This window comes from Nicotiana sylvestris, chromosome 3 (assembly GCF_000393655.2).
Source record: "Nicotiana sylvestris chromosome 3, ASM39365v2, whole genome shotgun sequence".
Taxonomy (NCBI): Eukaryota; Viridiplantae; Streptophyta; class Magnoliopsida; order Solanales; family Solanaceae; genus Nicotiana; species Nicotiana sylvestris.
This window is the reverse complement of record NC_091059.1, coordinates 199,877,209-199,903,552: the sequence shown is the minus strand read 5'-3', so window position 1 is coordinate 199,903,552 and position 26,344 is coordinate 199,877,209. Positions and strand designations below refer to the sequence as shown.

General features: G+C 38.1%; 2 protein-coding genes and 1 non-coding gene across 3 annotated transcripts; all 3 read left to right on the top strand.

Moving 5' to 3' along the window:
- Positions 1 to 2,127: 2,127 nt before the first annotated feature.
- On the top strand, positions 2,128 to 5,091 carry LOC104237398 (vacuolar protein sorting-associated protein IST1). Its single transcript, XM_009791549.2, has 6 exons — positions 2,128 to 2,294; positions 2,438 to 2,570; positions 3,069 to 3,172; positions 3,272 to 3,416; positions 3,526 to 3,663; positions 3,922 to 5,091. Exons 1-6 carry the CDS (start codon positions 2,254 to 2,256, stop codon positions 4,840 to 4,842), a joined length of 1,482 nt encoding a protein of 493 aa, XP_009789851.1. The 5' UTR covers positions 2,128 to 2,253; the 3' UTR covers positions 4,843 to 5,091.
- A 1,331-nt stretch (positions 5,092 to 6,422) lies between these two features.
- LOC104224617 (uncharacterized) lies at positions 6,423 to 24,373 on the top strand. Its single transcript, XM_070170451.1, has 11 exons — positions 6,423 to 6,447; positions 6,535 to 6,726; positions 9,822 to 10,097; positions 19,452 to 19,562; positions 20,524 to 20,597; positions 20,899 to 21,001; positions 22,047 to 22,097; positions 22,722 to 22,872; positions 23,018 to 23,156; positions 23,853 to 23,958; positions 24,051 to 24,373. The coding sequence occupies exons 1-11, from the start codon at positions 6,423 to 6,425 to the stop codon at positions 24,209 to 24,211; spliced, it is 1,389 nt and encodes a 462-aa protein (XP_070026552.1). The 3' UTR covers positions 24,212 to 24,373.
- On the top strand, positions 17,242 to 17,348 carry LOC138888803 (small nucleolar RNA R71). Its single transcript, XR_011406382.1, has one exon. It is a non-coding gene; the product is annotated as a small nucleolar RNA R71 (small nucleolar RNA).
- Positions 24,374 to 26,344: the final 1,971 nt, after the last annotated feature.

Below are 26,344 nucleotides of genomic sequence, written 5' to 3'. Positions count from 1 at the left end.
ATTTGAGGTTAAAATTTATTCTGAGTGTTTATACTATATGCATAATATGTATTTGTAAGTACACTTTTTTCGCTAAATTATGATTATTATTAGATATTATCACATTATTAAATAACTTAACCACAAACGGTTAATATAATTTTATGTAAACATTCAGTTCGGATAAACTTTTATCATGTAAAGAATTTCAGAATTCAATTTGATGAATCTAATGTTTTTTTTTATGTTTGAATTCATTACATTTTCAAAAGTATAGTACTGTAATTAAATTCAGTAATATTTTATTATCTTTATACATGGAGTATATATTTTACGCTCCGTGATTAGAAGATAAAACATCACGACGGATTCAGTTGTACTATTAAATGTCTAGTCCATCTGTCTATGGTGCTTTCTATTCTCTGCTTCTAATACCATAATTGATTCTGAAATTATGCGATGACATTTCATATACTCATAAATTTTTATTAGAGTCAGTTTGAAAAGTTGATAAAATATGGAAACAAGAATTCAAGAAAAGTAGTAAATCTTTTTCTGAAAGGATTAAAATAACCAAATATGATAGTAGTGAACTTACATTTGGTAACAACCTTAGCTATTTTGATTGAGATGATAAATAATTCTAGATATTTCAATTTTCAAACCAGCTCATCATTAGGTGTTTTAGGAGGACAAACATTGCCATCTTGATTTAGTGATAAAGCTTAGGACTTAAGCCAGCAAAAGCTTAGACAGCAAAAACCACTTTCTTCCACAAATTTGCACCTCAAAAACAAGGAACATCTTTATTTTCTCCTAAAAGAATAGACAATCTTTTACAACTAAATTAAAACCCCTACATATCTGAGGCACCTAAGACTCTTTCTTTCTCTAGTTCTTTCCTCAATAGACATCATACCCCGAAACAGTCGTCGTATTTTACTTCACCAGTTCTTCGGTAATTCCTCCCCCTACTCTAATATAGCTTGTTTGGATGGTTGTTACGTATCATTTCATAATGTATTGTATTTGTATTATATTGTATTGTTCGATAAATATAATATTTGGATGAATTGTACCGTTTAACATCGTTTCATAATGTCATGTACCAATATTTTGAAGAATAAACCTGTAATGTTACAAAGAAAAAGTAGGGTACGAAGTAAAATTATTATATAAAAATATAGGATAAAGGATAAAATATGATATATTTAATAAGAAGGAGGGGCAAAATGAGAGGAAAAAAATAAGGTAACGACACTACCACACCAAATCAGTCATTACATAACGTGACACTTTTGATCATTACATAACAACAGATTTAACAATACTATACAATAAAATTTAAGTAACAATTAAAACTAACACTGCATTTAAAATAACAATACGATATAAATTTTATTATTTTTATTTGCAACTTCAATGTTATTAATTGGCTGTGGGACTTTGGTCTATTAGTAGGAACACAACAATTCTAGTCTAGTAGTAAAAGAGCATCATACACAAGTTCGAATCATGTCACAGACAAAAACTAAACCTTGAACGCTGAAAATGCACTAGCTGACCCTAGAGAATTAGTCAATAATCAAACTGTAATTGCGAATAAAAAACCCCAGAAAAGTGTTTTACTTATTAAAAAAAAAAGGTGAGAAATAAAGAGCTGGATCCTCGACATTGTCTGTCGCGGTTTTTACTCCCATTATTCCATAATAGACCCGCCAACTTCGTAATCGATAAGCGTATGTTATGGCCTCAACGTTTCCCCGCATCCCATTTTACCCTTATTTTTTTGCGCCAAACCCGTTAATTTACCCGTCCTAAAACATATGGTGAGACAGTAAAACTACAGCTTTTACAGTTATCAGACCCAAAAATTACTGTGAGTGGGAGTCCAACGTGGCACCAAAGAGATTCTCAGTAGTCAGCTACTAACTCTATTATTTCTCCTCTCCCATAAATAGAGGCATTCTTTTGTGTACATTCCAGCCATCAACTTCATGTGATTCTCGTTCGCTTTGTATTAAAGCTAATAGCTAAATTCCTTTCTATTCCAACTTTTAGATTTTGGATAAGCGTTAGCTTCTGTTAGAAAGGTTCGCTTCAGTTATTGTGTCCATCATAAAGTTTTCTTTTCCTCTGTATCAAAACAAAGCAGCTGCTTCTTTTCTTTACTTTTTCTTGTCAAGTTGATTCCTGTCGTGACTTCAACCGCATTTTTCAATATCTGCTTGTTTAAATTGGTGATCCCTGGTTTTTAACTTCAAGAAATTCAAGATGTTAGACGCATGGCTGAAAAGCAAGTTCTACGCCAGATGGTAATAACGATAATTCTGCAGAGCTCTCTGTTTTTCTTATTTATCTCTTTTCTTTTTCCGTAAATTTTCTTAATGGGGATTTCAATTCTTTTGCTATAAGCCTATTAACTCTGCTCATGTTTTTGTGGGTCTTTCTGGTACAGCAAGGCTAACATCAACTTGACAAAGACTCGAATCGAGATGGTAAAGAGGAAGAGGAATGCAATGCTGAAATATTTGAAGAATGACATAGCGGATCTCCTTAAAACTGGATTGGATGTCAACGCCTACAGCAGGGTAATTTTCTTTCCTTACTTTTTTTTTTTTTTTTGGAATTTCTGGGATTTAAAAAAGTTTCGTCTTGTTTCAATGAGAAATCATCCCAAATCTGCGGTTCCTTTTTGTTAGTCTTTTTTTGTTTGAGATTTATTTGCGGGTATGTTATATAATAAAATGGATTATAAAATGTTCCAATATCGACGTAACATTTTCGCTTTCATTCTTTTGGTGTAATCGATTTTGCTGGCCAATTTCAAGGTTTCATGAAGAGGCAGTTAGATTTTGATATCTCATCAAATGTGAAAAATGATGCATTCGTAACATAATTAACTTGATTTCAATTGTCAATGGAGATTTTAGATTTTGAAAGATCCGGCAATGCAATGAGAACTCCCATAGGAATCTATAATATTATGTTAATATTTAAGTGGCTAGTAATTATTAAATTTCTCCCTCTTCCCTAAACTGTGCATAGCTCAATTTATTCTAATTTGGACTTTCGGTTGATTGCAACAGGCTGAAGGCCTTCTGGTTGAGCTCAATCGCTCCCGCTGTTATGATCTCTTGGATCAATATTGTGAACACATCTCAAATAATCTTTTAACCATGTATAAACAGAGGTATTCTTCTTTTTTATTTATTTATACTATGTATAGTCGTGAGGCGCCATAAAACATCACGAGTAGTTTCCTCAATTTCTGGGTAATTTTTGTTCATAGGGAATGCCCTGAGGAGTGCAGAGAAGCTGTATCATCTTTGATTTTTGCAGCAGCAAGATTCGCCGACGTGCCAGAATTACGCCAACTAAGAAGTGTATTTACTGAGAGATATGAAAATTCCGTTGAATGTTATGTCAGTAAAGAGGTACTCGCTCATCTTTCACTGTCATAATATTTGTGCTTAAACTTACAAATGCAACTTTATTTTTTCCTTCTAGCTCTAAAAAACATAACAAAATTTTCTTTCTTGACAGTTTGTTCAAAACTTAAAGTCATTAGCTACAAAGGAGATGAAGCTTCAGTTGATGAAAGATATAGCATCAGAATCTGGTATTGAATGGAATTCAAAGGCTTTAGAGCAGAAGCTATATAATCCACTTGTATCAGAACAAGTAAGCCTTCGATAGGACTTCATAATCTCCTCTTTTGTTGCATTTAAGCCAACTTGAATTTCTGTTTAAAAGTAAACTTGGCGTGTAACGAATTGATAGCAGTTGTTATTTTTTAAGATTCTGTTATCCTTTCTGTCTGGAGTTTCCAGTAGTAAGAAGTGTACCATTCTGTTTTCTCTGTGTCTGGCCTATGCACATTTTACATATATTTTCCCTGCCTAATAAGCACACTATTTGTATTGTCTGATTCTTTTGCAGGACTGGACCAAGAGTCAGAATGATCAGAAACACAACATGCAGAATAAGATGGATGAATCAGCTCAGAAGAGAGATTCTGAAGCTGCTAGGTTTAATCTCGAGAACGCGAGGCAACTTACCACTTCCAAGGATAAATTAGAGCAAAATTCATCTTATGGCAGAAAGGTAGTCCCTGATGAAGAACAAAAGTTGCCTATGAGAAGGGAGAGTTACAGAAGTGAAAGAGATAGTCTTAGCAGAAGATTAGACAACTCGTCTCCAATCAAAGATATTGAAGTGGATAGCACAGGCACTGAAAGGCAGCAACAAAATAAACCAGAGATTGAGATTGTTCCTGAAGAAGAACCTGATGACAAGAAGCCATTCAATTATAGGTCAATTATCCCTCCTTATATCAAATCAAGACTGAGCTTAACAAAAAACAGTTCGGATTCCTCTACTACTAGTTCCACTGGAGAAGTGGCCAATGAAGAAGAAAATTGCAAGGGTGATACAGCTGAAAAAGCCAAGGACAAACCAAGATCAGCTAGGACGAGGCGTGGCACAAAAGTCACAATTGGTGACGATAAGGAAAATGGAGATGAAGAGGAAAAACTGATGGATAGGCTATTGATGCACTTCAGCAGGAAAAGGTTCCAAAAGGACATCAAGAAACCAGAATCAGTTAAGGCACCTACTAATCAAGCTGGAGTTGACAGAGATAATGAAGTGTCGAGAAGGAGACGTATGGGGAATAGAGCAGCATCCCTTCCAGTTGAACTGGAACAAACAAGTCCAAGGGAGCTAAGTCAAGGGCACAATCGAGCAAATTCATTTCAACCTGATATGTTGGGTCCAAATAGACATGTCCATCCTAAGCTACCAGATTACGATGACTTTGTGGCTCGACTAGCATCTCTCAGAGAGAAATCAAAAGAATAAAACGTTTAGTTAGATGAACATATATCCCTTCAGTATGTAGTCCATCATATTACTAGTTACTGGATTGGTTATCTTATCATATTCTTTGTTTACATGATAGGACTGTTATCTGCAAGCAGTATAGAAATAGCTCATCACATTCTGTTGTAAATACACTAGCTGGATAAAGTATACGTGTGTATTGTCCTTATATTGAAGTCTTATCGATTATTCAAATCCCATATATTGAAGTCTTATTGATTATTCAAATCCCATTGTTTTAATTATCTGGAGCTTGGTTTTACCTAAGGGTGTCATACAGGCCGGGTTAGCCTGTTCTGGACCGGCCTTGACCGGTTTTAGACCGGACCGGATTGGCCCGGTGGTAAAGGGCCGGGCAGGGCTGGGTTGGGATGGGAACCGGCTTGTGCCGGGGAAAATTTGAATACCGGGTAACTGGACCGATCCAACCCGGTAAGGTCTTGTCACTTGTGAACCACTTAATCAGACCGGTTCAACGGCTAGTTCAATTTTCTTTTTAAGAATAGCCTTTTTTGGGGGCATTTTTTTCAAAAATAACACTTTTATTATTTACTAATTTAGCCCTTTGAAAAAATATAAGTAGACCCCTCCCTCTTCTTTATTTCTTCACTCATCTCTCCATTCTCAAACCCAAATTCTCAATTGTCAATTCTCTCATTGTTCACCTAAATTTCAATCAACTATTTGGCTTTCGTTTTTCTTTTTTTTGAAATTTTATTTATGGTATTATTTGAACTTTGAACAATTGAAGTTTCTTCGTGGTAATGCTGGAGTTGCGAAATTCAATTTCAAGACTTTAAAAATCATCTAAGTATTCAATTTATTGCGGAATTCAGTGCACTCGTTCCAACTATTTCTCTTATTTAATATTTTATTTGCATATTTAATTTTTCAATATGTTTAATGCTGAAAACGGGTTTATAATAAGGTTGCTAATCGGGATAATCGGAAAAATAGAAAAAGAGGTGCTACTTCAACTTCTGATAGTAATTTAAATGACTTTACACATGTTTCTGAAACATCACCTGATAATAATATAGATTATGAACAATTACAGAAAGATTACGGTATATAAGATAATGAATTAAAAATTGAAGATGAGACACCACCTACACGTAGTAGTGTTAGAGTTGGTAGCAGAGGTGGTGGTCGTGGCGCTAGTAGTAGACCACCTATGGCCCCGACTACTAGTCACCGGAGAAGGAGAAGTAAAGTTTGGAAATATTTTGAGGAAATAGAGAATACTGATAGAGTTAGATGCAAATTTTGTAAAGATAATTTTAAACATAAGATTGGAGGAAGTTTTGGGGGTACTAGGACGCTTAGTAGACATCTAAGAATTACTCATCCTATAAAACACAGATTTAACTCTATAGCTTTTAGAAGCAATGGTTGTAAGAACACAGGTTTTGAATTTGCTAGTGCTTTCAAAATATGTACAATATGGGCTAAGTCGGGTAAAACTTAAAAATATGGGCCATTTTTTGTTATGGTGTGAAGTCACGTGTATTTTCTTGTAATTCTTTCTTTTTATAAGTACTTCTACTACATCTGCTGCTATGGATGGAGATGAAGGCCTTGATGGTTTTAATATTTGGTCTACATTTCCTTCCGCTCAAACTAGTAGCAGGAACATTGATGAACTTTAATTCTACTTGCAAAAGCAAACAGAGCCTTGCACAAAGGAATTTTCACCACTGGCATGGTGGCATGAAAATGAAAAGCAATTTTCTGTTCTTTCTGCAATGGCTTGGGACGTGCTAAATGTGTCAATTTCATCTGTTGAATCAGAGAGCGCATTTAGTCAAGCAAGACAACAACTAGGAGACACCTGTCACTCATTAGGAAGCAATGCTTTGGAAGGTTTAGTATGTTTCAAAGATTGGATTAGATCGGAATGAAAAAATCAAGGACGTGAAGATGTTGATAAACCAGAAGACAAGGAACTTGGAGATATTAACACATGGTAACCCATCTGAATTTAACACTCCAGAAGATGGCCAAAAAGTTCATATTGATTATGAAGAACTTATTAGGGCAATGCCAAACCTTTGAAGTTTGAAGATTATATTTAATAAATCAGATTTGAATTTACTCTTTTTTCTTTAATTTAGCTGTTGTAAAATGTAACTTTAATTTGTAAATTTGAATTAAAAAAAGAAATTACAAATTATAAGTTAATTTTTTTTCCACCTTCATTGTATTATCTTAAATTCTTAATGAAATATTCAAATATAAGACTTTTAAAGCCTTTGAAGTTTTTATTCAAAATTTCAAATATAAGGCTTTTAAAGCCTTTAAAATTTATTCAAACATTCTTTTTATAAGATTATTTTTATGTTTTACATTTTTACTTTATCTTAATATAAATTACGATAGTTATACAAAATACACACACAAAAAAGGCCCGGGCCGGCCCATTAGGCCCGGAACCGTTTCGGTTTAATTTTGAAAATTTTACCTCCTATAACAAAGGTTGATACCTTATTTATTATAAATAAATACCCTTTTAAAAAATATCTCCTATAGCTGCCTTTTAATTTTTATAGCAAAATATGTATTTATGGACACTTCCTATCTTTAAGCTATTAAATACACTGTGTATTATTTTTCTCTCTCCCTCTCTCTTCCCTCTCTCCTCCTTTCTCTTTCCTCTTTCTTCTCTTTTTCCCCCGATTTTTTCCTCCACTGCTTTTAGAGACCATAGCAAGGGCTGTGTTCAGCCAACGACAGATCCGGCCGGCAACCATTTCCCCTTTCCTTGTTGTGTCACCCCTAACCCCCTCCTCTGGTCGGCGATTTCTTTCACACGATTGTGTTACACATTCTAAATTTTTCTTAGATTTTGAATTGATTGTTCATGTTTGCCTTGTGTGAGATCTGAAGAAGTTCTATCTCTAGTTTCCGTTTGATCCTTTAAATTGGTGCTTCTTCAACAACTGTCTTCATTTCACCAGCGGCGAGGCCCCACATGGCGGCGGCCTAGATATCGGTGGATCGGGGATGGAGTTTGGGGCTGAGGAACTTGAAGAGTCTGTTACTTTTTTTTCATTGTATTTCAATGTATCTCGATGTATTCCATGTTTTTCATTGTATTCACTGTCTTTTTTTTTATTGTATTTCAATCCATGTATTTCATTGTATTCACTGTCTCACTGTATTCCATGAATGGATTCATATGTTTTTTTAATTAATATAATTTATCTATTCGGATGTATATATGTATTTAAATGTATCTCTAGTATGTATTCATATGTTTTTTCACTATAGATGACATGCTATACTTCATGTATTCAATGTATTTTTATTTATTAGTATTCAATGTAATTATATAATTTTAATATATAAATCTATTTGTAAAGATACAACTAAAAAATATTTTATTAAAGATACCACTAAAAAAAAGGATGGATTGAATCTCCGAAGATTCATCTGTTTTTGGGGTGTTTTTCGGTTGAGAATTTTTTCTATAACTAGAAATACAAATTTTGTGTTATAATTGAGTTTGTTGAGTTATATTAGAAGCCTATCGTGTTAATTGATTCACTTACCATTTTTAAACAGATGAAGAACTTTTTTTCTCCAAATTCCATTACTGTATTCACGAATACAGCTCGCGAATACAGTTGAATACATTCTCTGCTTAGCTAGACTCCCCTGTTTTTCGTGGAGTTTTGCTATTGTATTCATGAATACAGTAGCAAAAATACATCGAATACAATACAGTCTATAACAACTGAAAACATAGCTATAAGAAGTAATTTAGTAAATGATAGCTATAACAAGCTAATAATTACTAAAACATAGTGATTTTTGAAAATTTCTCTTTAATTTCTATCGGCAAGGTCTGTACCCGATAAAATCGGTATTTTGAAACCGGTAACCGAATCGATACCGAGACCGTCCGGTCTCCTTTTCCTTTAGCCCGGCCCCGCCCCTTGACACCCTTAGTTTTACCTACATCTTGAACAACTGTTATTGGAGTAAACTTGCAAACTGCACAAACTAATTTCTGCATTGAGGAGAGATATGGAAGTTTAAAGTTATGCGCAACAAGGTTTGGATACCAAGTGCAGAGAGGAACTTGGTGGCTTTAAAGATTTGAAACTGTTTTTTTTTTCTGAGAAACGTTTTCAAGGAAAAGTTTGCTAAAAACAAAATGTGTGGATAATTATAAATGTATTTTGAAATTTTGCCAATGTTCTTGGAAATTTGCTTTGGATGGCACTTGCAACTGAAATTTTATATAACAAGTTTTCTGATTTAAAAAAACAAGTTATTGTTAAATTTACAAATATAAATCAGAGTAACACCTCTTTAATACTAGTAAATTACAAATGTACCCCTTGTATTTTAAAATGAGACACTTAGAGCCCATTTGGACATAAGAATTTTTTAACTTTTTTTTTTCGAAATATTTTCACCTTTTTTTCGAAATCAGTATTTGACCATAAAATTTTCAATTTTCACTTGTAGATAAATTTTGGACTTTTTCGAAAATTTAAAAAATTACAAAAAAACTGTTTTTCAAAACTTTTACTCAGATCACTCACAAAATTTCAAAAACAACCCAAAATTATATTCATGTCCAAACATAACTCTAATTTTCAAATATCATTTTCACTTTTTTTTTTTGTTGAAATTTTACAATTCTTATGTCCAAACGCCCGCTTAATCACCCTATTTCATGTAAATCATAAGCTATTAATAATTTGCATAATTTTGTCGTTATGAATAACTTATTTTTGAAATGCAGAGTTATTTATATATACTGCAATATAATTATTTGTTTTACGATCAATATAATTTAATTATGTAATTTTCTTACTAGTTATTCTAGATTATCCATGAATATAATTGAGACAGTTGCTACTATTACTTTTTTAAATGATCTAGTTGTGTAAATATTTTTATTCCAAATACAAATTTGAACTCTTTTTCTTACATTGGGGTTTTAGTTTTAACTTACGAGGAACAGCGTAGCCGGAGAGAACTAACGGAGCTACAAAGAGTGGCTGCGGCGTTTACATCAGTTTTGCAGTGTGATTCAATGGAGCGCGAAGAAGGTGGGCAGCAGCAGCGTACATCGTCGTTTCCACCGTCACCATCCTCGTCACCGGTAGTCAGCTGTTGGGTGGAGGAGCAAGTGATGAGCGAAGTTCACCTGGGCTGCCCTCCTAATCACTCCGGTCCCCATGTCTCCCATTTTACCATCTCGTTACCACCTCACGACGGTAATTCGAATTTCCTCTTTTACTTCTTCAATTCAAATTTCATACTATGTTCTAGCAGAATTATGAAATTGATTTATTTCTACTTGTTTTTACGATAATATAATACCTGCTGAGTTTTTTTAATATAAATATTTGATATAATATATCATAGATGTTGTGTGTCTGCTGCAAGTTAAAGATACTTTTCAGCTAGGTGGATTTTCTGATCCTAACAAGCAGTACAGTAACAAGTGATGAAATTAACTCGCCTGCTGGCCTCTTATAGGAACTGAAACACTATTTGTTTGTTGTTAGAATACGCCTAAAATGTCTGAAGTGCTTACAGAAGCTTGCTGATCACGCCCAACTATGCCTTATAAAAGGACAATGCGGATGTTGCAAATATAACCTGAGTATTTATGCCCAGAGTCGAATCCACAGAGAATTAACCTATCAATTACTTTCGTTGGACTTACTAAATTCTTTAAAATCAACTTCCCCAAACGATTCAAGTGCCCTTAGATCCATCCAACTCTATGGCTGAAAATATGGCCACCTTATTGATACAGATGAGTATACTCACCAAAAAGGTGGAAGAGTCAGGGCAGAAGCAGCAGGTACACACGTAGATACTACCAATGGGGGTTTGTGTGCATCTTGCATTAGTCAGCCAATCGGTAACCAATGGAATGCAGAACATGATCATCACCACTACCCTGAAGACATGAATTATGTGTCTAATTATGGAGGCCGGAGACAAGGTGGTCAGAATTGGGGCCAGCAAAATCAACAATACAGGCCAGTCCATCCACAGTTCAACAATGGAAACATGGGAGGTATGAGACCCCCTAACAATATGACACCTTACCCAAGGCCACAGGGATATAATAATCAGAATCAGCAGCAGGGGTATCACCCTCCTCAGCAGCAGCATGGTGGAAGGCAGGAAGATGGGTTTGCTAGACTTGAGGCAATGATGCAGTAGGTTATTGGGTCTAATGCAAATATTAATGAGAGAGTGGATGCACATGATGCAGCAATCAAGAATATTGAAGTGCAGGCGGGCCAAATTTCTATGTCTCTGAACAATCGTCCTCATGGGACACTACCTGCAGACACCCAGATAAATCCAAAAGATCAAGGCCCAAAGCAGCTGATGGCGGTAATCTTGAGGAAGCGCCATGGTATGCAGACTTTGCAAATTACCTGGCCTGCGGTATAGTTCCCTATGACCTTTCATCTGTACAAAAGAAAAAGTTTTATCGTGACTGCCGCATGTATTATTGGGATGAGCCTTACCTGTTTAGAATTTGTGTTGACAATATGATCCAGAGGTGTGTCCACGAGATAGAACAATCTTCTATTTTGCAGGCTTGTCACGCATCGGCTTATGGAGGACATTTTGGAGGGGTCAGGACAGCTGCGAAAGTGCTTGAGGCCGGATTCTTTTGGCCAACAGTGTTTAAAGATGTGCACCAATGGGTGAAGGGCTGCAATGAATGTCAGCGGACCGGGAACATTTCCTGTCGCCATGAGATGCCCATGAACCCAATTCAAGAGGTGGAAGTGTTTGATGTCTGGGGGATTGACTTCATGGGTCCCTTCATCAGCTCCTATGGCAATAAGTACATACTTGTTGTTGTGGATTACATGTCCAAATGGGTAGAAGCTGCAGCGTTGCCCATTAATGATGCAAGAGTGGTGGTGGGATTTTTGAAGAAGAACATATTCACCAGATTTGGGACACCAAGAGCGATTATCAGTGACGGAGGCACTCACTTCTGTAATAGAGCTTTCGAGAAGTTGCTTGCAAAGTATGATGTACGCCACAAGGTGGCTACCCCTTATCACCCGCAAACTAGTGGGCGGGTTGAAGTGTCCAACAGAGATATAAAGAGTGTGCTAACCAAGACTGTGAACGCCACAAGAACTGATTGGGCGAAAAAGTTAGATGATGCACTCTGGGCCTATAGAACTGCTTTTAAAACACCGATTGGTATGCCACCATATAAGTTGGTGTTCGGGAAGGCCTGCCATTTGCCAGTGGAACTTGAACATAGAGCGTGGTGGGCACTGAAACAGCTGAATCTAGACATCGAGGCTGCGGGCACAACGAGAATCACAGAATTGCATGAGCTCGACGAGTTCAGACATCTTGCTTTTGAGAGCACAAGGTTGTACAAGGAAAGAATGAAGAGGTTGCACGACAAGAACATTGTGGAGCGAAATTTCAATCCTGGAGATATGGTGTTGCTTTATAACTCACGATTAAGGCTATTTCCGGGTAAACTCAGGTCATGATGGTCTGGACCTTTTAGAGTGGTCGAAGTTTTCCCTTCAGGTGCTGTCGAGATTGCCACAGAGAAAGACTCTCGTACATTTAGAGTCAATGGGCAGAGATTGAAGGGAAAACTTCGACCACTCTAAATGGTCAAGACCATCGTGACCTGAGTTTACCCGGAAATAGCCTTAATCGTGAGTTATAAAGCAACACCATATCTCCAGGATTGAAATTTCGCTCCACAATGTTCTTGTCGTGCAACCTCTTCATTCTTTCCTTGTACAACCTTGTGCTCTCAAAAGCAAGATGTCTGAACTCGTCGAGCTCATGCAATTCTGTGATTCTCGTTGTGCCCGCAGCCTCGATGTCTAGATTCAGCTGTTTCAGTGCCCACCACGCTCTATGTTCAAGTTCCACTGGCAAATGGCAGGCCTTCCCGAACACCAACTTATATGGTGGCATACCAATCGGTGTTTTAAAAGCAGTTCTATAGGCCCAAAGTGCATCATCTAACTTTTTCGCCCAATCAGTTCTTGTGGCGTTCACAGTCTTGGTTAGCACACTCTTTATCTCTCTGTTGGACACTTCAACCCGCCCACTAGTTTGCGGGAGATAAGGGGTAGCCACCTTGTGGCGTACATCATACTTTGCAAGCAACTTCTCGAAAGCTCTATTACAGAAGTGAGTGCCTCCGTCACTGATAATCGCTCTTGGTGTCCCAAATCTGGTGAATATGTTCTTCTTCAAAAAACCCACCACCACTCTTGCATCATTAGTGGGCAACGCTGCAGCTTCTACCCATTTGGACATGTAATCCACAACAACAAGTATGTACTTATTGCCATAGGAGCTGATGAAGGGACCCATGAAGTCAATCCCCCAGACATCAAACACTTCCACCTCTTGAATTGGGTTCATGGGCATCTCATGGCGACGGGAAATGTTCCCGGTCCGCTGACATTCATTGCAGCCCTTCACCCATTGGTGCGCATCTTTAAACACTGTTGGCCAAAAGAACCCTGCCTCAAGCACTTTCGCAGCTGTCTTGACCCCTCCAAAATGTCCTCCATAAGCCGATGCGTGACAAGCCTGCAAAACAGAAGATTGTTCTATCTCGGGGACACACCTCCGGATCATATTGTCAACACAAATTCTAAACAGGTAAGGCTCATCCCAATAATACATGCGGCAGTCACGATAAGACTTTTTCTTTTGTACAGATAAAAGGTCATAGGGAACTATACCGCAGGCCAGGTAATTTGCAAAGTCTGCATACCATGGCGCTTCCTCAAGATTAGTAGCGAGCAGCTGCTCGTCTGGAAAGGTTTCCAGAATATCTTCAACCTCAACTGCATTTTCAGCTCCCTCAAGTCGTGATAGATGATCAACGACTTGGTTCTCTGTGCCCTTACGGTCACGAATTTCAAGGTCGAATTCTTGCAGCAGCAACACCCAACGAATCAGGCGCGGCTTAGACTCCTTCTTCTCAATCAAGTACCTGAGAGCTGCACGATCAGTGTATACAATTACCTTAGAACCAATCAGATATGATCTGAACTTGTCGAAAGCAAACACCACAGCCAACATCTCCTTCTCAGTCACAGTATAGTTCAGCTGGGCTCCACTCAGCGTTCTACTAGCATAGTAGATTGGATGCATCAGCTTGTCCTTCCGCTGTCCCAGCACTGCCCCCACTGCGTAGTCACTGGCATCACACATGAGTTCGAATGGTTGCTCCCAGTTGGGGGCAACAATGATAGGTGTTGTGACCAGTCTCTTTTTCAGCTCCTCGAATGCTACCCTGCAATCATCAGAAAACAAGAAAGGGTGATCTTTTTCTAACAACTTACAGAGAGGGTTGGTAATTTTGAGAAGTCTTTTATGAATCTCCGGTAGAAACCGGCATGCCCAAGGAAGCTTCTGATTGCTTTGACTGAAGTTGGAGGAGGTAGCTTTGCTATTACATCCACTTTAGCACGATCCACCTCAATTCCTTTGCTTGACACCCGGTGCCCCAAGGCTATGCCTTCTTGTACCATGAAGTGGCACTTCTCCCAGTTCAGAACCAAGTTAGTCTCGATACACCGTTTCAGCAAACGTGTCAGATTTATCAGGCACTCATCAAATGAATTCCCCACCACTGAGAAGTCATCCATGAACACCTCCATTATGTCCTCTACCATGTCAGTGAATATGGTCATCATGCACCGTTGGAATGTGGCGGGTGCGTTGCATAGGCCAAAGGGTATCCTCCAAAAGGCATAAATGCCATAAGGGCAAGTGAAAGAGGTCTTCTCTCTGTCCTCCGGTGCAATGGAGATCTGGTTGTATCCTGAGTACCCTTCCAGAAAATAGAAGTGTGACCTCCCTGCCAGTCTATCTAACATCTGATCAATGAAGGGAAGTGGGAAGTGGTCTTTCCGGGTGGCTAGATTTAGCTTTCTATAATCCATGCAAATTCTCCAGCCCGTGACTATTCTTGTAGAGATCAATTCATTGTTATCATTCTTAACTACCGTCATGCCACCCTTTTTAGGTACACATTGAACTGGGCTAACCCAGCTGCTATCAGAGATTGGGAAGATAATTCTCGCGTCTAACCACTTTATTACTTCCTTCTTCACCACTTCCTTCATGTTAGGGTTCAGCCTTCTTTGGTGTTCCCTGGAAGGTTTGTGTCCCTCTTCCAGTAGAATTTTGTGCATACAGTAGGCGGGGCTGATCCCCTTTATGTCTGTCATGGTCCACCCAATGGCAGTCTTGCACTCCTTAAGTACCTGCAAGAGTTGTTGCGCCTGCACATCTAACAAACTAGATGAGATAATAACAGGTAATGTGGAGTTAGGTCCAAGGAATTCATACCTGAGATGGTTGGGCAATGGCTTTAACTCCAGCTTTGGTGGTTCTTCGATAGATGGCTTGGCTGGAGGAGTCTCTCGATTTTCCAAGTGCAAGGGCTCAAATTCTAGAGTTCTATCCCAGAACCCTCTACCCTCTAATGCCAACACCCATTCCGCCAGTTCCTCTCCATTCACCTCATCCAAATTTATTAAACATGCAGCAAGGGGGTCCTCAATGGTTAGCACCTCATCATCAGTCTCTACGATTACATCCACGACATTAATAAGAGAACAATTGGCGAATTCACTTGGTCGCCTCATAGATTTCTGCACATTGAATGTTATCTCCTCATCGTTCAATCTCATCTTGAGCTCCCCGGTTTCACAATCAATGAGAGCTCTCCCTGTGGCCAAGAATGGTCTTCCCAAAATTATGGGAATCTCTTCATCCACTCTGCAGTCTAAGATCACAAAATCTGCAGGGAACACAAATTTTCCTACCTGAATTAGCACATCATCCAGTATACCAGAGGGTCGTTTCACTGTCCTGTCAGCCAGCTGCAACAACATAGAGGTGGGTCTAGCTCTTCCAATGCCCAGCCTCTTGTAAATCGCCAGGGGCATAAGATTGATGCTGGCCCCTAGATCACACAGTGCTTTAGCAAAAGCAAAATTACCAATAGTGCATGGAATTGTAAAGCTCCCTGGGTCAGGCAGCTTTTCTGCAATTGGTCTAGTCACCACTGCACTACATGTCTGAGTAAGAGTAACTGTGGCCAAGTCTTGGAAATCAAACTTTCGGGACATCAAGTCCTTCATCATTTTTGCATACCCAGGCATCTCCTTCAAAGCTTCAATCAATGGTATGTTTACCTGGATTTGTTACAGCATTTCGAAGAACTTCTTGTATTGTTCCTCCTTTTGGTACTTAGCCAGCCTCTGAGGGAAAGGTGCAGGAGGTCTCTTCTTCCCAATCAACTAATATTGATCCTTATCAGCTGCTACATCAACTACTGGTTCCTGGACTGTCTCAGCTTCTTTCTCGGTCGCATTCTGAATGCTATTTTCTTCCCGGGCAGGCTGGACTGGCACCTCCGTCAGTTTCGTTGACTCATCCAGCTCAATGGGCACTGGTATAAGTGTCTCAGCTTGTCTAGTTTCTCGAGCCCTCTTTTGCTCTACATCCAGATATCTGCCATTACGTAGACTTACCGCCATCAGGTGCTTTGGGCCTTGATCTTTTGGATTTATCTGGGTGTCTGCAGGTAGTGTCCCATGAGGACGATTGTTCAGAGACATAGAAATTTGGCCCGCCTGCACTTCAATATTCTTGATTGCTGCATCATGTGCATCCACTCTCTCATTAATATTTGCATTAGACCCAATAACCTGCTGCATCATTGCCTCAAGTCTAGCAAACCCATCTTCCTGCCTTCCACCATGCTGCTGCTGAGGAGGGTGATACCCCTGCTGCTGATTCTGATTATTATATCCCTGTGGCCTTGGGTAAGGTGCCATATTGTTAGGGGGTCTCATACCTCCCATGTTTCCATTGTTGAACTGTGGATGGACTGGCCTGTATTGCTGGCCCCAATTCTGACCACCCTGTCTCTGGCCTCCATAATTAGACACATAATTCATGTCTTCAGGGTAGTGGTGATGATTATGTTTTGCATTCCATTGGTTACTGATTGGCTGACTAATGCAAGATGCGCACAAACCCCCATTGGTAGTATCTACGATGTGTACCTGCTGCTTCTGCCATGACTCTTCCACCTTTTTGGTGAGTATACTCATCTGTGTCAATAAGGTGGCCATATTTTCAGCCATAGAGTTGGATGGATCTAAGGGCACTGAGTGAACCACTGGAGTGATAGGTGCATTCCTGGTTGTCCATCCCGAATTTTGTGCCATCTTGTCAAGCAGACTCTGGCCTTCTCTCCATGTTTTGCTCAAAAATGCTCCACCAGCTGAAGCATCAACAATGTTCTTCACGCTATCTGACAATCCCATGTAAAACCGCTGCCCCAACATCAGATCTGGAATACCATGGTGCGGGCATATAACCAGCATCCCTTTAAAGCGCTCCCATGTTTCATGCAGTGTCTCCATTGGTCTCTGTTTAAAACTCAAAATTTCATCAATTTGTTGAGCAGTCTTATTGGGTGGGTGGAACTTGTTATGGAATTGCCTGACTAACTCATCCCAAGTTGTTATAGAATTTATGGGAAGTGAGTTTAGCCAAGTCTGGGCAGCTCCTGTCACTGAGAATGGAAACAATAACAGCTTGATTGCTTCAGGAGTTACGTTGGGTTGCCTTTGGGTTTTGCAGATAGAGAGGAAGTTCTTCAAGTGCTGCTGAGGATCTTCGACTTGCGACCCCGAAAATAGTCCCTTGTTCTGCAACAAGTGCAACATGTTATTCGTAATTTGGAATGACTCAGCCTGTATCTGCGGAACTACAATGGCTGTGGACAGATTTTCAGCTGTGGGTTGTGCCCAGTCATAGAGAGCAGCCTCTGGCACTATTGGTACCGCTGGGTTTTCCTCGTGATCCCCCATGACTGTTTCGAATTGTGCAGTTGTTGGTTGTTGGTTGTTTTTCCGATTAGCCCGATTCAAGGCCTTGAAAACTTTCTCGGGATCTGATAATGCTTCAAATACTTCACCAGATCTCGATGAGTTTCTAGGCATGCACCTGTGCAACCAAGTCAACAAACGTTAAAATTTCAATGTAAAAATTGGGTATAGAGAAAAAATGACTACAATAAGAATTTTTGTACTTCTTTCAATTGTAATTGATAACACCGTTAATTCCCCGGCAACGGCGCTAAAAATTTGATCACGCGCAACTATGCCTTATAAAAGGACAATGCGGACGTTGCAAATATAACCTGAGTATTTATGCCCAGAGTCGAATCCACAGAGAATTAACCTATCAATTACTTTCGTTGGACTTACTAAATTCTTTAGAATCAACTTCCCCAAACGTTGTGAATAACAGTTGATGGTATATTTAATAACTAAGATTGAAAGTCAATAAACAGTTGTAAACTAAATATGCTTAAGTTGTGAACAATAATGAGAAGGTTCTAAGGTAGTGATTTCCCCTATTGATGGAATCCCTTCTGTTTATGTTTCATATAGATTTACCAACACATCTCTATCAACCATGAACACTCTTTTTACCGTGAATCTCTCCCGAGTAATCACGATAATTTACTAGACGCACTCTCCCGAGATACGCTAGCTGGCTTTGTTTATTACAGTTCACTTTAGATTGCACCCAAGACTTCGTTATCCCTAATCCCGCCTTTAAACCCGCAGTTATAGATCCCTCTTATACTTTGGGAGTGATGTTGTTCAACAATTACCTAAATATGCACTCTCTCCCGAGTTATGCATACTAAATAGGCACAACTAATTGAGGATCCTGTCAATTAACTACAACAAACACGTAGTTGAACAAATAGAGATTAAACTGGCAAACTATATTAACATAATCAAGAAGTTCATCCTTCAATAGGTTCCATCAAAACCCCAGACAAAGGATTTAGCTACTCATGACAATGGGTAAATAAACTATGAAAATATTCATGATCAAAATTGCCAGAAAAATAAAGAAAAGAAGAAAATATGATGTTTTGGGTGATCTCTCACACTTGTTTTTCTTGCCAAAGTACTCTAAAAACATTCCATGCCTCCCTTGGGCGAGTTCTATTGTTTAATATAGGGTTTTGGGCTAAAAATCTCGTGTTTTGCACTTCAGTCCCTCAATTTTCCGCTTCCTATCGCTGTCCTACCGCGGTTACGCAAGGACCGCGGCCAACTAGCCTCTCAGAATCCGCAACAGCCTTCTGCCGCGGTCCGACCGCGGTTACGCCGGGACCGCGGTAGTCCTTCTCCAGTTCTGGTTTTGCTGCCTTCGCGTGGTGCACTTAGCGGATATTGTAAGATTGGCCTCTTTTTCTCCGTAATTGATCCCAAAGTACTCCATAGACTGCTTTTATTGTATATAGCCTGCATAGCATGAAAAACACTAATCAGAGCATTTTGTTATCACTTTTTACCATAAAAACTATACAAGAAGGTGGTTCTTTAGGGCCTAATTATAGTCCAATTCACCTATTATCACTTGCTTTAGTGGATGTACATATTGGGACTTCTCTTTGTAACACATGACAGGATGAAGTAGGATCTCGATTCCTCATGAAAACATTATTCAAAGAGTTAGTGTTCTTTTCAACTTTGTAGATAATTCCACATCGAGACGACATACTGATGCAGTTGAAGATATATCAATTTCAACATCTACCAAGTTTGACTTGGATGAAGATGGTGATCTTATTCTAACACGACGCAAAAGTAAGTTATCTGCACCTCAAAATTAAGGCTTTCATCAAGAACTCTCCTTTGCGTGTGCATATTTGTCCACCATACCCAATAATATAATGAATCCTTCTTTTCAGCACTTTCATTTGCTTTTGTACTTTTTAAGTAATTGGGTTTCACCTTAATTTTTGGCAGTCCTTTCATCTATTTTACGGAGTACCAGTTTTTTTCAATGTCAACATGTGTTGGTTTATGAGCTTTTCATCTAGGTGCATACACTTTGACGTTCTTTCATCCGCTTTTGAGATCTAATTAGTGTTACTAATTAGAGATGGTATACCAATGGAAGTATACAAAAACATGAAAATTTGTGTTTAATGTGAACTTAAGCTGATTCAGCCTGTTTCTATTTTCCCCTCTTCAGAGAAGAGCGAACAAGAACAAAAATCATATCACATTGGAATTTCATGAGAAAATACTCCCTCCATCGCATACCTACTCTTTAATTTAGTCCATCTCAAAAAGAATGACCTCTTTGCTCAATCTCAAAATGTACAATCTGGATAGAGTTTGATGTGTTAATGTTACTCTTCCAATTTAATTGAGCGCCATTACACTGCTTTCACGTATTCCATCCTTACTTCAAAATATCACCAACTAACTCTAATACCACAGCACACACTTTCTTCTCTTGATCTCCTCAGTAGTCAACCTAGCTCAGTTAATTCAGGAGAAAAAGTTCCGAGAAAGCACAAAGATTACCTAGATAAGAAGTGCATTTCTCTTTGTGGTATAATAATAAAATAGGGAATATTGGTTGAGTTTCCTAAATTAACCTTCAGATGAATGCTTTTAAGAAAGATGCACGTTTACTTGGCTTGAATAGTTAGATGGAGTCACTGATTATGAACCCAAGCTCCTCATCGCTCCCTCCACCAACCATTTCAAATTAAATAGCCGTAGACGTAATGCGTCATTTTCCTTTTACTTGCAGAATCACCTAGCCATCATCTTGTTTTGACCATCCAGCACAATATCACTTCATCGATTCCTAGAGTTGGTTTGCAGGTAATCCAAAAATCTCCGCCTAAGTTGGTCCTTATATCTTGTCTTGTCTTCATCTATAATTTCTCCATTCAGCTTCTCTCTCCCCCATTTAAAGAGAGTACGTTATGAGCCTATGGCATTTCCTGTTGATGGCTTTTCTCCTCAATTTGTATGAGGGAATTAACTGAAAACTGTATGAGGCTATGAGCACGTCTTCTCTTTTCCTTTAGCGTAAATGTCAGTAATCACTATTGTCCTCATTAGGCTATCTCAAGTTTTGAGTGTTTTATGCTATTCATTTAGTTGTTTTTTTCCTGATCAGGTCTGGAGAGCTGAACTAGTACTTGCTGATTTTGTGTTGCATGTGATGTCTATGTCATCTGATTTTGATGAAGTTGTTGCGTTGGAGCTTGGGGCTGGTACAGGTGAGTTTCATCAGCTTTGATTTACTCTCTTCTGTTTGTAGTATCAGCTTTGGTACCTCTAATCGTTGCAAATTTCCCCATTAACCGAATGGTGATTCCAAGATCGGGTACTTGCCTGATAAAGGTTACCTTAAACGATAATAAGTAATTTAAAAATTAAAATGAAAAAGACAAAAATGAATTATCAATATTGCTTTTAAACTCAAGGAGAAAAAAGAAAATGAAATTTTCTTGTCATATTTTATTTCTATAGCTTTTCTTATATTTTGATGACCAGAATTCTGCTATTTCAACTTTGAAACTTGAGGAAAATTGGCCTAGCCTTCTACCTTTCTCCACTATGATCCCTAGCTTGACGCTTTTGCTTACGTTGCATGCACCTACTATACACGTGTTGTACTCCCTCTGTTTCTGAACCAAAGCCTTGGGCTAGGCAGCCCTTTTTTCTTAACCTTACAACAATAACAACTACCACACTCAATCCTAACTAGTTGAGGTGGGTATTATGTATCTCAGTATCCAATTTTGCTCCATGTAGACCCATTTCATTTCTTAGTCATATTTGCATTTATTAATTAATGAACACCTAATCATATTGTGTGTCACCATGTTTATTAAACAATTATCAACAACACATCCATGGTTAAATGTTTATTTATTATGTTATAAATAAGAAGTACGTATGTGGGTCTTTATAAAAAAAAAGGGATACCTATGTGGGTTCAGTTGCAGGACCCAGATGTAAGGGCCCAGAGCCTATCGGGTACCTCTTATAGGAAGCCCTATCAGGATAAATAGCGATATCCTATTGGGTCCATAAGCATTTGGATCAGCTCAGGTATCCTTTTGGATTTAGAGTCATATGGTATTTGGTTAAACCTGCCCCACTTTCATCCCTACCACTGAATAATTGAAATTGTAGATTTCAACCATGCAGAGTCTTAAGGTTTTCTTTGCTTGTAATTGAATAATTTGCAGAATGAGCTCAAATTTGAAGAATTAGTATCTCCTATATGACAAGATATTCTTTCAATGTTTTTATCAGGGTTAGTTGGTATTTTGCTTGCCCGTGTTGCTAAAACCGTCTTCATAACAGGTATACAAGATTGAAATGCATAAGTTCTAACCTTTTCACCTGCTTAGTATTACCAGTGCTTTGTTTGGCATATATTAAAGTCTTGCATTAGTCACCATCAATGTTATGCTTTTGCCTTCCTTGTCTCTGAAGCTGTTGCTGTGATTATGTCAGTTGTCTATCATTAAGTTAAAATCCAAGTTTGGCATGCTTTTGTCACGTCTATTTGCTTAAGCCTAACTTGTATACGGTCGACCATGGTGATGAAGTACTTGACAACTGTGGAAAGTGGATCTTAATGCTGCTTTAGGTGGCTGCTTATTATTACTTCTTTTTCTGCAAGTATTTAAGTAAGACTGCACTTAATCTACCAATCAGCACTTCCCATGCCATATATTTAGGTGGTGAGAGCTCAATGCCTAGAAATGTTATTTTGTTAATGTAGGCCCTTAATGTTAGGCGAGCTGCTTAGTATTATCAATGCTTCATTTAACACATTTTGGAGTTTAAACCAGTCACCATCAGTTTTAGTGTTGTCTTTGTTGCTGTGGCTGTTGCTATGAACCGTCTATCCTTAAGTTAGAGCACTAAGGTTGGCATGCTTTTATCAAATTATCTGTTTAAGCCCTAATTTGTATGTGTCAGACCATGGTGACAAAGTACTCGAGAACTGTGAGAAAAATGTGAATCTTAATGCTGAAATATTCCTTGGCAAGGCTTCTGTTCACGTACGTGAACTTGATTGGAAAGATTCATGGCCTCCTCAAGAGGCGAAAACTTCACCATCCAAAGGAAGGTAATGATTGGTCTTTACTATAAGAGACAGCTAGAATTGCATCTCGACAAATCTTTAACCACCTTTTGCTGACCTTTTTTGGTTGGTTTGAACGGTGATAAACATTTGAATTAAGTACTAAAGCAGGTTAGCCATATTTGTCCAGGTACAGCTGGACCCAATCAGAAATCGAAGAACTCAAGAAAACTTCTTTGCTTCTAGCTGCTGATGTCATTTACAGCGATGACCTGACTGATGCATTTTTCAGCATCTTAGAGAAATTAATGTCAGACAACCCGGAGAAGGTACCTTGAATGAAGCTGGAGTACTCTGTACTTTCTTTTGTTTTGATGACAGTGGTACTGGGTCCAACTTGCACGTGCCTCAAGTAATCCATCGGGCGTTCCTACTACAACCCACAAGCATCACGACAAATTTTGATATGTTTTCTTCTTCATTTTGCGCCCTAAGATTATAACCAAGAAATAAAGATCTTTGGCAGAAAATTGAAATTAAATCAATAAGAAAGTGTGCTGTAAAATGAAAGCTCACCTTGTTGCTTCAAATGATGATGAAAACCAACCAAGAAGTTGGACATCAATTTATGAAGTTAGCTTGATAGCATGATATTTAGATATGGTTAGTAGGTCATTATATGAAATCAAACGAAATGAACCGGTTCATATTTCTCTGATGGTTCGGGAATTTTGAAACATTGTAAGGCGTTGAATATGCATAAAGAAAAGCGTAAAGTATCCTTAGTGGCGGCGTTGAGGCAACAAAATGTTTTGTCTTGCCATTTTGCCATTTTGGTTCTGCATGTTGGGTCCTGTGTTGCTTTTGGTACTTCCAGCTAGTCACTTGCCTAAGAAATTGCCACATTTTTTGTTTTCGTATTGATTCTCTAAAAGCTTTAAAGCATTATGTTGTTGGCACCTTTAAGAGTGAAAGATCATAAAAGCATAGTGATTGATTGGTTTTGGTATTGCCCTTCATTTCAGGTGCTATACTTGGCTCTTGAAAAGCGTTACAACTTCGCTCTTGATGATCTTGATGTTGTTGCAAATGGATATTCACACTTCCGCAGTTACCTGATCACTGAGGAAGGTAAGCAGGAAGCTGCAATTAGATAAAAGGTTCTTTTCACTTCTTATTGGTAGTTCGTCACGACTATACGTTTATGACATGCTACTATGCAGCAGATGATGCAGGATGTAAGCAGCTTGATAGTGCATCCGAGCCCTTCTTTGTTGGCGAGCAGATTGATTTGAGATGCATTCCATGTTACGTGAGGGATTATAATAGAGGGAATGACGTTGAAATTTGGAAAATTAAGTTAAATCATAGAGCACTCTTCTGAATTTCGGAAACACACTTATTGGTAACATTTATCTTCAGCGACTTACCTTAAGATTCGTTTTTGAGAGTAAAAGTCAGTACTAAATAGGCCTTGTGATTGCATTGCTATGAACTTCAAATTCATCTTCATGCTCTATAAGCATCAACTGTTACTTTTGCAAAACAGATTCGTAGACGTGCATGTGGTTTGTTCATGTGGAAAAAAAAAGAGGCAGCAAACAAGCAATTTGCAGTGATAAATAACTCTAAGAATAGTAGAGGTTACAGAAATGTGGTTCTGACTTTTCGCAAAGTATTACCGATTTAGGCATCTGAAGAGGCGTCACATGCAATATTAGAATCTTTGAATGGTGTTGTTTCCATTTGAGAACCCACTTTATACCTTTAGCTAGTGCAAAAGCTAGGAAAAAGGTTTTCCAGTCATCTTTTTTCCTTTTTGGGGTGTTGTCGTTAGTCTCTAAGCTTAAGGGAAGTTAATTCCAAGTTTTCAACTATAGAAATAAAAGGCCTAAATAAAACAACTTGACGCTAACGCTGAAATATCTGCTTTTACTAAGTGCACCATGATTCATTAATCATTCCCTATCCAAACTTGTCCTGAAAGCTTCCTCTTCCCGGAGGCGGACCTATGTATAATATTGAAGGGCACCGGCCTTGATAAACTTTGGCAAAAATATTGTATATATATATATATATATATGTATATATATATCTTGAAAATGATTAATTTAAATAACTTGACACCCTTAAATACTAAAAACCTTTGCATGGCACTGGTTGAGCAGAGTATTGATTGTTCCCGTTCCGTTAACATCCTAGTCTGTCTCTACCTCCAATACACAAATAAATAATAAATAAATAAAGGAAAGAGGGAAGCCAAAGAAGAAAATATGTGCCAATGCATGTTGTCGAATGATAAAGTGTTGCTCCTACGTTTGTTGAACAACTGGAGCTGAAAATCCATTATATTATTCCAACAGCCGTTTTAGTGAGTTCTAGGTTCTAACCTTCCTTAAGTAATAATCTAAACAAAAAACTCGTTTATGTTACGATAAAAATCAAAATACGGTGGATGTCTACTCTTCCTCCATGATCTTTCTCTCAAATGGTTAATGACATATTCAATGACATATTTTCTTCACTTTTCATGCCTATATAAAGGCTTTGTAATAGATAGGAAAATACACACAATTTGAAGAAGAAAATCTCTTCCTTCTCTCTATCTCCATTTCTTGTTCATGTTTTACTAAATTGCTTTTATTTCCTTGTTCCATATTGCTACTTTGAGTTATATTTCATAACACGTTATCAGCACGAGTCTCTAACCAATTGTATATATATATCTACAAAAATTTTCCTGCATCCGGAAAGATTACAATTAGAAGCCATACATATCATCACATGGTTAAATGTAAAGAGAAACTACATATGGTAAGTAATGAAATGTAAGAATGTATGATTATCTTATGCTTGTTGTAAGCACGTGATTTTGCTCCACGGACAATCACTCCAAAATACAATCATTGATTCCTCATTGTACAATTTTTGATTTTACGTGATATATGCTGGCAGTCGCTCGTTGGTTCTGTCCATTTTTCATTTTTATCTTATCAAGTAAAATACAAAATATGTATGTCATGTTAATTAAGCCATAATTCAGTCATTAAAAGAAAATTCACAAAATATGCGTCTTTTATTTTAGGCTGTGATTTAATCATTTAAAGAATTTGTAATACGTGTGTGATGATTGTGTTAAGTGTTGATTAGCGTGTGTTTTAAACTCATTTTAATTTAGTTGAATTTTAAAATTAGAAAACAAAGAAAAATAGTGCAAATTATTTAGAAAATCGGATTGGGCCTATTTGTTTCAAAATTTTAATGCCCAAAAACAGCCCAAACACAGGCTGCCCGGACACGGTCCAAACGGCGTCGTTCTGTCCCGTCTAAGCTGGGCCGTTGATCTCGAGTGGATCGACGACCAGGATTACAACCCCAGATCCATTTAACATAACCTGACCCAATAACCGGTTCAGCCCAGCCCCTCACTTAAACCAAACGACCCCGTTTAAATATCAAACGACCCCGTCTCATTTCTCACCATCAGATCCAAGCCGTTGAGATCATCTGATCTAAC